We start from the raw sequence: 14,424 nt of genomic DNA, 5'->3' as shown, positions 1-14,424 counted from the left end.
AGTTTTAAATGAAAAAAATTGACAAGCTTTTAAACAATTATTATTAAATATGGCAAATATGCATAGGTTTTTTACTAATGATCCATCCAGGAGCAGCTTGTGTGTTGACTGGGCTTTGGATTGAAGTGTATATTTCTAGGTATAGAACAGCGATTTTGACTCAGATATAACTAATTTATCTAGTAAAAGCATTTACCATAATTTAATATAAAAATAAGAATAATAAAATTTATTTAATAACTTTATGCATTTAAAGTATATCCTCCTGATGAGAAAATTTACGCCAAATTTAATGTCTGAACTACATATTAGTTGCAAATCAACATGTTAGTCATGATCAGCAGCCAGTTAGAATCAACTTAATTTGGGATGGAAAAAAAAAATTTAGTAATTAAAGTTGGGTAGTGCTATTAAGATAAAAAATACTGAAACAGATGATTTAAAGCAGCACATTTTGTCTATTAAAATTGGTGCCTGTCTGTGTTGACCCACCCTAAGCCATGACCTAATTTCTCTTGTTTATCTGACACCCTATTTTTGCTGTTGGGTTAATGTTACTGTGCCTCTGATCCCAGCTTATTACTTACGTTGCAGTTTCATGAGGCAGAAAAAAAATAGCCTTGCTGTCCTGAAAGGGAGAAGTCTACTACCGCTTCCTTTCCCTGTTTTTTTTTAATTCAGTTCAATAGCTTATAAGACTCCTCTGGGAACTGGTTCAACTCACTACACATCTCACACACAAATGTGAATCTTGCTACTTGATTAAGGAAATGAATCATCTCATAGGTCCACCAAGCACTAAAATTGATGCACAGAGTAGAGCAAGCTTTTTTTTTTGCAAGGGAAAGAAAGAGTAAAGAGTTCCCCCACACCTCCCTTTTCAATGGCAGCTAGATGTTAAATTGGATCAGCTGCTCATGAAATCACAGCCTTAGTACTATGGTATTGTTGCTTCACTTGAATACAGAATACTGCTGTTAGAGTAGCTGGGGAATGCTCATATATGCAGCTTGGGAATAAAAGAGTTTAACTCTGGCTCAGGGAAATAGTTGCACTAGAACAATACCTTTATAAGGCTTACACTTGACTTCTTGTCCCATACTTTTTTATGGTTGCAGAAATATATTAGAAGTACGGTAGTTAAAAAACTAAAAGTGTGTTTTAAAATGCAACCAATTTAGTTATGATAAGATACATTTATTTTTTTTTTCAGGTTGAAGATGAATACAGAGTATTCCAAGAAGAAGCCAAGAAACAAATTGAGGATCTCAATGTGACTCTAGAAAAACTTCGGACAGAATTAGATGAAAAAGAGACTGAGAGAAGTGACATGAAAGAAACTATCTTTGAGTTGGAGGATGAAGTAGAGCAGCATCGTGCTGTGAAGCTTCATGACAATCTCATCATATCTGATTTGGAGAGTAAGTGTTACAAGTTTCTCTTGTGAGAGAAATGATAATTTAAGAACAGCTGAAATAGATAATTTACGAATGCTGTGATAGTGAAAATATTTTCACTTGTCTTTTGTATGTCTGAATTCAAGTCAGACGGGGCTTTGCAGAACCCTTATACATCAGGGGAAAAAAATCAAGTTGGCTTTGCTTTTCCAGTCCTGGTAGCAGTTGGTGTGGGAGTGAAAACCTGTGAATTGAGAATAAATATCACATCTGATAATGCTGTTTTCAAGTTGTTTTTCAAAGTAGAAGAACATGTAATTACAGGCTTAATAGTAGTGTGCTCCTTGGGCATTTTGGAGACTGGATGATTGATTTAGTGTTTTGGTGGTGGTTTTTTTAAGAATGCTCTCTCTTTTGAGTGCCCAAGTACTAGGAGTTACCAGATAGCTTGGGAATGTTTATAATTAATTATTTTTACCACCTAAAGAAAGGTGGTTTTAGTAGAGAAATCTGTGAATGGAGGCCCTGAAAGTTAAAAATGTTAGAGCTGATTTGGCAATATGGATGTATTGTATATCTTTCTGTGTAGATTTGCTCAAGCCATGAAGCTGATCTGTGAACCTAAAAATGAATCTGAAAAACTTCAAGCAAGTTAGAATAAAACTTTATCTGTTGACTCTTGCCACCGTACAAGAAATGGTTGGGGCTTATAATGAAATTCATGTTTACTGTATACTTGTCTAGCTCTCTGTGCCTTAGCTCCCTCTCTGATCTCCAAGACCTACTCAGACATTCCTACCACAGGCTGGAATTCTGCAATTAGTCTCCATCTAAATAAGAACCTGGGCATTTGTACCGTGGCAAGCTGTATTTGCACAGGGCTACTTGCAAAATTCAAATATCTGGTATTCTTCCATGGTATACAAAGACTGAACAAGATAGCAAAAAAACCAAAGCATGATGCCTTTTAACAGCAAGGCAAATATTAATAGAAAGGATTTTAAATTGGTCTGCTATCAAGAAAAGGTAGTATCTTAAGTGAGCTAAATTGTTTATTCAACTGAAGCTCAGTGCCTTCAGACATGTGGCTGTCAGCTTGGTTTCCCTAAGCAACCCTTCTTTATCTTGAAAGACAATCACTGTTTCTCTTTACAAAATTGCTTTAGGTTTTTATTCTGTAATTTTTTTGCTCTTTCTGTTCCAAAACCAAAAGACAGACATTTACTTGGGAGCAGGAGCTGAGGCACATGGTCAGTGGCTCTGACTTTGTTCCTGAAGTAATTTTGTAGCAAAGTCTTGAAAAGGGTGAACACTTTTCTACTTGCATTGTTTTGTCCATTTGCTGAAATACATTCATACAGAAAACAGCACCATAGTCAAGTAAACATTTATGTGTCTGCCTAGTAATACCTGGTTACAAGGCAGCTCTAATTTTTAGATGCTTCTGCTTTGGGGGTACAAAACTGCTGTCAGATATTTCACTTAAACTGATAAAATTTCAGGTGGACAAACCTCTAGCTGGGCAGAAATTTTCAACAAAAATTGCAACATTCTTTGTTGCTCATCGCTCTTGAAATAGTTTGGAAAATTCAGCTGTACTGGCTGATGGCCTTTTATGATCCTTTAGGGAAGAAAATCAGTATTTTATAGGCAGGAAAGAGAGTGGCATCTAGTGGTGGTAAGAAAGGATGGCACCCAAAGAATGGTATAAACTGAAAAAAAAAAAATCTTTCTCTGACCACTTTAAAACAGTTTGTTATGGGTTCATAATTAAACCTCATACAGTAGTTTCTTGATGGTAGCCTCTAAGTAGTGACAGCAAAGAACAGCATCTCAGAAAAACTGAGATTTGGAGTTAGTACATACAACATATAAAAGACAGAATTATAATAATTTGTATTAAAGTGACAGAAAAACACATCTTAGTAATAGTAAGCTATTTTATGCTGATCAGACTTTTGGTTGGTTCTGGTATTCTGTCAGCCAAATGTCTAATGACTGTGCTTTTAAATTTGGAGAATTTAGTGTAGGTTTAGGTATTTTAAAGCGCTAGTTAGAAGAATGGTGTTTTTTCAGCCTGAATAACCCAATGTAATAAAAATCCATAAAGGTTTCCTTTAGTGAACTTTTATTTTAGATTTTAAAATATGAGGAAATCTAACTCACCCCTTAAGGAGAGAATTTGCCTAACGGAAAAGTTACTGGGTGAATGAAAGTGATGACAAGACAACTGGTAAATGACAAGTGATAAGTGATGGAAAACTCTCACTTAAAGAATTCACAAAGGACAGACTTTACAGTTAGGAGAAAGATGCTTCACAGATGAGGTGGTGAGTGTTCGTGGTTAATCAACACTAACTAGTAATGTAGGGATGTGAAGTGCTCTAGCAGTGGTACTTCGGGAATGCTTCCTTGTGGGCTTTCCAGACACCAAAAAGAAACATAATGAACATATATAGTGAAAAATTTTTCACAGTAATTTGAATATTGAACTGTCACATTTTAGCTGTTAATGTCTGCCTGCAAAAATGGGATCTCTTTGATATGGACAGTAGGATGTAAATTGCATTGATTGAAAACATACAGTATGTTCCTGATGTCCATCCAGATGCAGCAGGAGCTGTAGTCATCAGCAGCTGAACTCGTTCCTGGTGGGATGAGGACCTTTAAGCATAGTGCTTCTGTATTGTATCCAAAACCCTCCGCAGGTACTGGAGTGGAGGTGAGGGACTGGGAGAGTGCAGGACAGGCTGGCAGTGGGCAGGGGAGGCAGGCGTTGCGCTAGATGGCGTGTTTCCTCTGGTTTTCATTTCTGACTTCGGAAAAAGTTTCAGCAGTCAGGCAGCCAAGCTGTCAGGGGAAAAAAGAAACCTATTATTCTTCCAAGCAATTAATAAGAGTTTGTGGAGAAATTTTTCCAGATAACTTTGTCTCCCGATCTGCCGGAAATTGGGATTTGTAGGTTAGCTTATCAGTTGTCAGGTGTTTCTTCTAAAGCCTGAAAATACTCGTTGCATGTTCACTTAGCACAAGGTACATGTGCTAAGCATATCAGTTCTCTTAGTCCGTAACTATTTAAGTCAGTAAATTTTTTGGACAAGGGTAGGTGAGCAAGAAGATTGATGTATCTAATGTTCAGTGAATAAATAGTTCTTTTATGGAGCTGACAGTGTTCGTTTTTAATTCTGCTATAACTCATTTTGAAAAGGATCTTGACAGCAGTTGTGAAACTAAATTTTTACATTGCCATATTTAGGCCTTTTGTACCATAGTGTTGGAAGTCAATTGGATGTTAGTCTTCTAATTGTTAGTACTTTTTTTCTTTTTTGCTAGTGTTAGACCCTTAAAAAATTCAGCTTTCTTGCTGTATAGACCTATTGTCTGACAGCAATGAGATCAAAAGCAAGATTGATATGCAAATTGCTTAAGCGTTGGTGTATTTGTAACCAGTGCCTCTTCCTTATATAAGGAAGCTATAATTATTAAATTAACTGTAATGCTGGCACTATTCTGTGTAGATGTGATTATACTGGGATAGCCATTTCTATGCTAAAAAATTGAAATGCTATCCTAGTATAAGGCAAACCAATGTAACTAGTACAAAAACTACAAGAATGCCCATTGTGGATTTGCCTGTGTCAGGATTACGTGATTTAGTGTTGCTTATCAGGTATTGTCATGTTTTGAAACTACTATGCATATCTGAATACTGTAAGTCTCTTTTTCCTTTCTTTCCCCCCCTTTTTTCCCCAGAGACTATGGAAATTAAACAATTGAATGTTGATACTCATTTTTATTTCGTAGTGATAAATTCTAGCTGCTAATTATAATTAGTAAAAGTTACAAATACAGAATACAGTGATATTTTTTCTCTGGCTGTCTTACAAAATTCAGATAATATCTTAGTTTCTTCCTCCCACCTCCAGCCCTAGTTATAATGTTTTTCTTCACCATTTGTAGTCTGCCTTTCCCATAATTTATTTTTCTACCTTTTAAAAAGCAGGACCTTGTCAAACTGTGATTTAAATCAATACCATTTTGTAAAATGTAGACATAATGAATGCTGCAGTAAAACACAAGCAGCTTGCTGATTTGCCATTTTTGATTATCCTGTTCATTCATCAGAATGGTGTCCTTGTTCTTCACTTACCCTAAACAATAGTTACTTTCCCTTTTAATCATCTTTCTTCTCTATGCTCCTTAAAAAGAGGAGACTGGACAATGGTAGAAGAGAAGTACCTGTCCTACCATACTGAAAATGGCAGCACATACAGGTGGGAAGGGATTGTGTGTGTTAGAGAAGAATCGTGAAGGTTGTGAGGATGCAGAAAGGAAGGATACCACAAGGCAGCTGTACAGAGAATTGCTGCCTGTGTACCTATTTTGACTACTTGAATTTTCAGGCTGTAATTGGTGACACAATGCAAAGAATGGAGTTTAGGCTGTAAGAGGTGAAATCACTTATCTTAGTCTTAACTTCTCACTACGTTTCAAATTCAGTTGCAATTTGGTAGTTCTTTTCAGTTCAGTGGGTTTTGTTGGTTTTTTTGTGTTGTTTTTTTTTTTAAATCTCTTCAATTGATTGGGGGAGAAGACTGTTTCCAACAACTGCTGTAAAGTGCTCTGTATTGTTTATAGTAACTGCAGAATATTCAGACCATTGTGTTTTACTTCAAAGCATAAATATACTAAAACTTAATGGTGCGTTTCATATCTCACAAAAGCTCAAAACAATGGCATTACACAAGCTTTAACTCTGGATGCATTTATAGTTTCTGGTTTGTGGTTATTTTTAGATGAACTATAGCTTGCTTTTAGTAGTAGAACAAATTTATTTTTAAAAACACATTTTCTTTGAACTGTCTTCAAAAGAGAAAATGGTCATCCACTAGATTTTGTTTCAAAATTCTACTGGAAGCTCTTTAGGGCATGTTGACTTGCTGTCACTGTTGAAAGTTATCTAATTTGCAGTGGATTTTTTTAGCATGTGTTTAAAGGGAAAAAAGGTGGGGAGGGGGAGCGACTTTTATAACTTTAACCTAAAGCTGGCATCTCAGTGCTGACTTCAGCTCAAACAACTTGTGTACACAGAGACAAGCTGAAAATTAGAGGCCTTTGCTTAAATGTCATGGTAGCATGAGATTTGAGTGGCTCGCTCTGCTAGGCTTATCTTCAAAGCTTGGATGTATGTTAAAATGTGCAGTCTTACAAGAAGGAGATAAATACAGAAAAATCTGTCTAATTTTAGTGTTTCAACTTTTCCAAGCCTGAAAGGTTATCATGTTTTCAGGCCAGCTGAGGTTTATGTCATTCTTATAAAGAAATTAGCTGTGACATTAAAAGCCTCTGTACTTGGGACTGTTGAGGCAAAACTCAAGAATTACTTCGGATGAAGAAACCAAAAAGAATTCCATGGCTGAAAAAGTGAAACGTTCTTATGAGCATAGTTGAGGCTCCTGAATGTACACATCAGCATAAATCAGCTTAAATCTGTTCTTAGGCTTTGTTACATCTGATTTAAACATTTTTTAAATGCTTACTGTTTTCCATTTAGCCTGCGATAGCCTCATTTTTACTGTTAAGAAAAGACATTTCCCAAAAGTCAAGGAGTATGAAGGTATAAGCTTATTTGGGAGGACATTGGTAGTATTGGTAGAACAAGTAACTTTGAATAAATCCTGGTTTAATGCTTTTCCTGAGACCTCATATGCAAATAAAAGCACTGGAAAGTTTTTTCATGTTAGAAAATGAGCCACAAAACTTTACTGTATCAATCTGTTTGTATGAACATATACATCTGTCTTCTGACTATTCAGTCATTTGTTATGCAGTTCCATAGATTTTTTGCCAGGGTTTTGTATTTTGAACAGCCTAAATGTATTAGGCACCTTCAGTCTTTTTGTGGAAAGAGCATTGCTAATGTACAGGAAAAATACTTGTTTCCGGCAGGTCTTGGAATCAGGAACCTGAACCAAAAAAATGCATTCAGTCAGTTGGTCCATCATTTTTACAGGTTTGAAATAGCTGCATGATGCTATAGAAATAAAACATCCTAGAATCCAAGGACACACTAATTAGAAATTTATGCTGTGTTCTTCTTCATTAGTTGCTTAGTTATAAGAATGGAGTAATCAATCACATTGTCCTTGTGTATTGAATAAAGTAACAAATGAATAATAATTGCAGTAGCCAGTCTGTCAGACGCCACATGAGGAGTTGTGGTGATCAAGCTGCGTACCCTTTTGTATAGCTGCTGACAGATTTAGAGAACCATCTCTTTCATAACATGATCTCATAGACTGTTTGTCCCTTTGCTGTAAATATAGCTTGTTTCAACCTCAAATAGTATCTCGATAGACAAGAACGTAAGATTCTTGAGGACATGAGTAGAATTTTATCCCTATTGAAGGCATGGTGTGAGTGTTACGTCAGCTGCTTTGTGGCAGGGAGTAAATTGTGAATCAAAAGGCTTCGTGTAGCTGCAGCTTACGTTTGAAGGGGGAAAACCCCCAGACCATCCATGGTTTTTAGGATGCTTCCATGTTACATCACCTACCTTGTTTATTTGGTCTTTGTTATTGCTTTGTCATTTTTATACTGTGAAATGTAGAGAACAGACTGGTATTTGTATAAGAATTGAGTTTGCTTATGCTGTTCCCCTCACCAGTCATAGAGAAGTATGTAGCTATTGACACTCTCTGTCAAATTATTTCTGCTCATACTAATTTTCTCCAGATGGCTTTGGTTATAAAAATGTATTCTCTTAAGTTTTTAAAACCATTTGCAGTTTTTTTTCACTTACTTTTTTTTTTTTTTAAGTAAATAGATCCCTAAGATCTTACAGAGAATTTTACTTTCTTTCCAGATACAGTTAAAAAACTGCAGGACCAAAAGCATGACATGGAAAGAGAGATAAAGAATCTTCACAGGAGACTCCGGGTAGGTTAAAACCTAAAAACTCAGTAAATTGTAAACTTGGAATGTCACAAGACCTGCATGTGAAATTGTGAAAAGGTAATATTGGTTACATGTAATACCATTAAAATAACTATTTCTGAGAGACAGGCATCATATGGGAATATATTTACTAATCTACAGACACTAAAGAATTAAATTCTGAAAAATTCTCAGTGTCACAAAGATATGGCATTGGGCTTAGGAGAAAATGTTCCTATATTTTCTGATGCATAGTTTAATATTAAATTTTTTTGCCCTCCACTTTGAACATTTTCTTTGTTTCTACAAAACAAATTAATGACCTTGGAAGTCTAGTTATTTCCAGCAAATCTTCTTCAGTTTAACTTGTAAGTTAGGTTGTGCCTAATGCCAGAGATGAGTGCCTTTGTCATTCCTGTAAATTGTTCCCTGTAACAGCATAGGGTAACTATGAATAATAAGGATAACTCTTAATTTTATCTTCAAAATTCTTGCTGCTGCTTTCAATTTAAAATTTTATTTACCTATAGGAGGAGTCAGCAGAATGGCGTCAGTTCCAGGCTGATCTACAGACTGCAGTGGTTATAGCAAATGATATAAAGTCTGAGGCCCAGGAAGAGATAGGAGACCTGAAGCGTAGATTACATGAAGCTCAGGAGAAAAACGAGAAGCTCACTAAAGAGTTGGAGGAAATAAAGTCACGCAAGTATGCAAAAGACAACAGGGATATTGTCTGTTTTGGGGGGGGGGTACAGTTTTGGAAATCCACTATCTTAACTATTATCGAGACTCCAGAAGTTTGTAAATCCTCTCACTTTGAGAATCTGTATTTCAACAAGCTGCCATATGCAGGCTTTCAGGGGCCAAAATAGGTAAACTTATAAGAACAGTATTTGCTTCTTTATACTGTTTACTTAATCCATCCAAGAATATTCAATTTGGTGCTTTTGCAAAACCGGGTTGAAGTGGCGGGTTTTTCCCATTTAACAGCTGGACATGATTTAACTTCCCTCAGTGCGAAGAACAAGCAGTGTTGACTTTTCCGTACCATCATTAATATTTCTTATTAGCAGCCAAGGCTTTTGGTATGGTTAAAAATACAGCTGGATTTTTACCTGAGAAGAAACCTTTGTCTAATTCTGCATATATCTTGTACTGTTTTCATTCCACTGATAACAGTTTCTGGGAAAAATTAGAGATGCTTTGTGTATAAAAACATTTTTAATAAAAAGAATTCAAACTGTGATGTATTGTGGCTTGAATTAGGTGCTACAGTTATATAGAAACTGAATTATATGTCTTTCAGAAGTATTAACGTTGTCAAATCCATAGAATAGGAACATCTTGGACAGCACCATTTGAATCCTGACTACATTGTCTCCGAGGATTGAATACATGTATAGCTTACAATGACAGTAATGATGTTTGTGATGTGTATATATGAAACAGTTTTTTTCCACATGGATGGGCACTTTGTAGGATACATGACACTTAACCCAATATCCAGTAGGATATGAGATAATGCAGGCTGTGGAACTTGGGGAAAAGCTGATGGTAGGAAGAGCAGACTGGTTACACTGAAAATGGAAAATTACCTGGATGGATAAGTGGTGGGCATAAGGCATCTCATCTGAAGTAAGATCACCAAACTAAGTAATATGAACAATTCTTACTAATACATTTCAACCAGAATTGTAATTGTTCAATTACTGCTTGCAAGTGAATCTTTGAGGTTACAATTGCACTTTTGAAGGTAGAACTGGCTTGCTGATTCGTCTCAGTATCTATACACAAGCATCTTTTGGCATTTGATTCACTGCAAACAAAGAACAAAGAGGCAACTGAATCAGATTCCTTGAAAGTGGTATAGCTACTGTATTGGAGGGAAGGTGGTAGGAAAGTCTATTAACAGTGTCTGAAACAAAAATCAGTCAATGTTTAATTATTGCAGACTGTAGAAAATAGGTTGCTTCAAACAATTCTTGTCTTGTGTGTGATTCTGAATACAATAACCACCATAAATAATCTGTACTAAAAATCTAATTTTTCTTTTCAAATGGATTCATATGCTGCCTAAAGATGTATGCCATAAATGTATTCTTACCTCCTTAGTATTCATTTAAATTGTTTTCTGTTTATGCAGGTGGAAAAAAAAATTCTCCCCTCTGAGGTGATTATTTTCATGTGAAATGGTGAAATCCTTAAGGCTCAATTTTCTCCATCCATGTGTACATGTGTATGTGTGAGAGATGGGAGCAAGAATTAAGCCTTAAATCAAGTATTGATTTGATAGACTTTTCACCTGGTGCTTAAGCTCTCTTGCTGACAGATAGTAAGAACTTACAGTGATTATTTAGGTTGATAATCTATTTCTAAATTACACTGAAAGAAAAATAGGTTAATGTAATGATCAATCTGGACCATAGATTTTAATTTGGCTTCAAATTTGTGTTGATTTTTTTTAAGACTTTGCATGTTAAAAATGTTTTTTAAATGCCTTAATTGGGCTGCATATTGATTTCAGGCAGGAAGAGGAACGTGGTCGAGTGTACAATTACATGAATGCTGTAGAGAGAGATTTGGCAGCTCTGAGACAAGGAATGGGCCTGAGTCGCAGATCATCCACCTCCTCAGAGCCAACTCCTACTGTAAAAACACTCATCAAGTCATTTGACAGTGCCTCCCAAGGTAATTATTTTCAACCAGTGTAGTAGCTGTACCAAGTTACGATTTTGTGTATATTGACATGGACACTTCTAATGGCTTAGCTAATTCAAAGTTAGTTGGTTTATTGTACTGTCATGACCTATAAGTGTTGGCTAAAACAAACCAACCTCAGCTAGATTGCACAACAGATTGTTCACTGCAGTTAAGTGCAAGCATCCTTTCTTTGTCTTGTCTTTGTTTTTTTCTTTATTGTCGCATTGCCAATGACTCATATGCTAGATGCTTTGATTCAATGCTCCTGTATATTAGAAATACATAAACATATATTACACGCATAATTATAGCTGGAAGCACAGCTGATTTCAGCCTGACTGTTAAAATGTGAACTTAATGTGCCAAATTAAGCATTCTAAAAGCCATGTAATAGCTAGAGCTAAGTGTGTTTCTTTTAATAACTTATATTCTTATAGTCAAAGTGCTGATGAAGGTTAAAAATAAGGTCCAGCCAGTGTCACTTATTAAAAGATATAGGGAATGTTTTCTAAAATGAAAGGGATCTCACTGTTGAGACAATGGACTTTACTATAATTCTGACTGTGGAAACAGGTGCTGTTGTCCTTCTCTATAGATGAGCAGAATAGGGAAACCAAGTAATTATCCTGAAATGAGAAACATTTGGGTTTTAGCTTTGACTGCATATGAGACCTTGTATGGATTAAAATACTTCCCTTGCCGGGTCTTTGGATTTTGAATTTCATTTACAATAATGTCACTGTAAGTCTCTGATGTAAAAAGGCTTGGCCTGAAGTAGACTAATATCAACAGGGAGACTCACAGTACTATATTGTGCATGGCAAATCTACTTTTAATTGCTTATAACCTGAAAATTTGTTAAGGTATAGAAGCATCTCTGTGCTATTTGGCGATTCTGTAAATGGTTCTATTTCCATGCTTGTTCTCTTTGTTCGTAGGTATTTACAGTTTTTTACTTTCCTAGCATTAATTTAGAAGGGTTTTTTTTTAATCTGTTACTGGATGAAGGTGCTTTCTTGCCAGAGTTAGTTTGGTGAAATGATAAATCCCCTCTCCCTTCTTTTTAATCTTTTATTTCAAGCTAATATCTGCCTTCTTCCTCAGCATCCATGTCTAATCATGCTGTTAAATAATCAGATGACTGATTCACCAATTCAGTATTTGTCTGGTTTTGTACCTTTCTAAACATGTTATTTGTTTAATCCCAAAATTTCAGGAATATAATATCTAGTATCTGTGGACTTTTGACTGGAAACTAGAAAGGAGAAGCAGATGATATAGGTTATCTTTATTGTCTTACTGGCAGACCCAGGTGCCTGCTACCATCTCTTTAATTACCTGGAGATCAGAGAACTGCTAATGCTGTCATTTACATTTGCCAGGGTAATAGTACCCTGCACCTTAGCCTTGTCCACCCCCAGTAAACTTAGGTTTTTACCATAGATGATATATTCAAGACAGAAAATGAATGTAATTACAGAGGAGTAAATGTGTAGGCACACTTTTAAATGATTTTGCAGTCAGTTACTAATTGAAATTCTGAAAGACGTGATCTGGTAAAACCAGTAATGTAAAGTACAAGGCAAGAGTTCGCTATAACAGCCAGTCTCCTGTTTCACTGCAAAACAGTGCAATGCCTCACGATGGCTTCCTTTCTGTGTTTCTACTAGTTCCAAGCCCTGCTGCTACCACAATTCCTCGCACTCCCCTGAGTCCAAGTCCCATGAAAACTCCCCCAGCTGCTGCTGTATCCCCTATGCAGGTAGGTGTTTTATGACTGCACTTAATCCTTCTTTGTAAAGAAGAGCATGTGAAACTAGAAGTGGTAATACACAAATATGGCTGACTTTGTGGGGAAATAATGATAAAACGTTGCCTCAAGTAAGTAATTACTAAAATGTTCAGTCTAACAAAAGAGTCTTTCACTGAGAACCATGTTGTAAATACAAGATTTGGCATAATTTGGAAGTTCTTGTTAAATATTCCCAACCATTGCTATTCCTGTGCTGCTGAGAAGCATGGGAGGAAAACTTTATCTGCATTCCTTAGTTTTAGAGTTGCTGTTCATCAGTTCTTAGTCCTGTGCCTGGCACAGAAACAGCAGTAATCCCCTTCGGGCAATGGACTGAGATCTGTGCAGAATCTGTCAGCAATCATCAGTATAAATATATCCCATGTTGCATGGGCTTTCAATATCAGACCTGACCAGAGAGTAATGAAATAATTGTGAAATTATTATCTTTGTTCATTTTGTACTGACTGAGAGTTTGGCCAGTTGGTGATTGTACTGTGTGTTTTGTCCTGTCCCCTCTGAAGCTTTGTCCATTTGTTCAGCTGCTGCAGGAGCGTAGGTACACTAAGATTGCATCATCAGTACTCTAATGCTCAGCTTTATGGACCATTGCTGGCTTTATTATCTCACTAGCTGTGCAAAGTGAGATTTTGGCAAAAGCAAACAAGTTTAAGGACAAAGAGGTTGGGACCAGATTCACAAAGTACAATCAAAGAATGTACTACGTGTTTTACTCCTTTAATATCGGTAATTCTCCTGTTGCTAACCAGGAGTACCAAAACTTTATTTTTACTATAAGTCAGCATAATGTTTTGGTAATAAATCCTCTCTGTGTGAACTGAAGAATCTATATCCATATTGGCTTTTAGTGCTCAAGGAACAATACCTGGAACAGACTGACTGTTCTCCTGTGCTCAGACTAGTGCAGTTTTTTTCATTTAAGAGTGAATTTCATGAAAAAAATAGATAGCCTCAAAGCAAAGAGAAAGAATTAAATGGTTTTTGTGAGAGCTTCTGCTACTTCCTGTGACTCAGTCACTCTTGACAGCAGTTTTCTAAAGTGGTTAAATGTGACACGTTCTCTGACAGATGCTTTGTTCCTATTGATCTGTCTTTATATTTCTGTTTATTTCTGTGCTCTCTTAGGAAGAGGCAGACTTAATCTCATGTTCTAAAGGGCTAGACCAGAGCTTTGGCAGACAGAAGACTTTTTGATGAAGCCTAAGGCTTATTTCACTTTATTTACCTGTAAATTAACCGCGAACCAAAGTAATCTCTTAGAATACTGCAAACCTGCTCAGGTTTACAGCTCTTGTTTGATGTTCTCGATCTTCCAGAATTACTTGAATTTGAATTCAACTTCTGGTATAGAACCAAGTCATTAACAGCTGGATACTCATTAATGGGAAACATTGCCTGAAAAACAAAGGGGAGGGTGTGTAAATGTAACAGCTTCTATTGTCTTTTTGAAGATAGGTGGTTTTCTTGGAAGTATTTGTAATTATCCAGAAGGCAACTGGGTTTTGTGACCTCAATTATGTAAATTGCATTTAAAGAATATTTTCTGCTCAAGAAAGAAGGGGTTTGGGTTCAAAACCA

General features: G+C 36.2%; 1 protein-coding gene across 3 annotated transcripts in view; it reads left to right on the top strand.

Moving 5' to 3' along the window:
• SPECC1L (sperm antigen with calponin homology and coiled-coil domains 1 like) overlaps positions 1–14,424 on the top strand; it is a 70,160-nt gene that overhangs the window by 25,805 nt on the left and 29,931 nt on the right. For all 3 annotated transcript variants that reach the window (XM_075041670.1, XM_075041671.1, XM_075041669.1), the window contains exons 5-9: positions 1,214–1,421; positions 8,263–8,336; positions 8,864–9,039; positions 10,858–11,021; positions 12,704–12,795. In XM_075041670.1, the coding sequence (XP_074897771.1) occupies positions 1,214–1,421; positions 8,263–8,336; positions 8,864–9,039; positions 10,858–11,021; positions 12,704–12,795 (714 nt within the window). The remainder of the gene's footprint in view (positions 1–1,213; positions 1,422–8,262; positions 8,337–8,863; positions 9,040–10,857; positions 11,022–12,703; positions 12,796–14,424) is intronic.

The sequence above is a fragment of the Buteo buteo genome, chromosome 11, assembly GCF_964188355.1.
Source record: "Buteo buteo chromosome 11, bButBut1.hap1.1, whole genome shotgun sequence".
Taxonomy (NCBI): Eukaryota; Metazoa; Chordata; class Aves; order Accipitriformes; family Accipitridae; genus Buteo; species Buteo buteo.
Note: the sequence above shows the minus strand (reverse complement) of the source record. Positions and strands in the feature narration are given on the sequence as shown.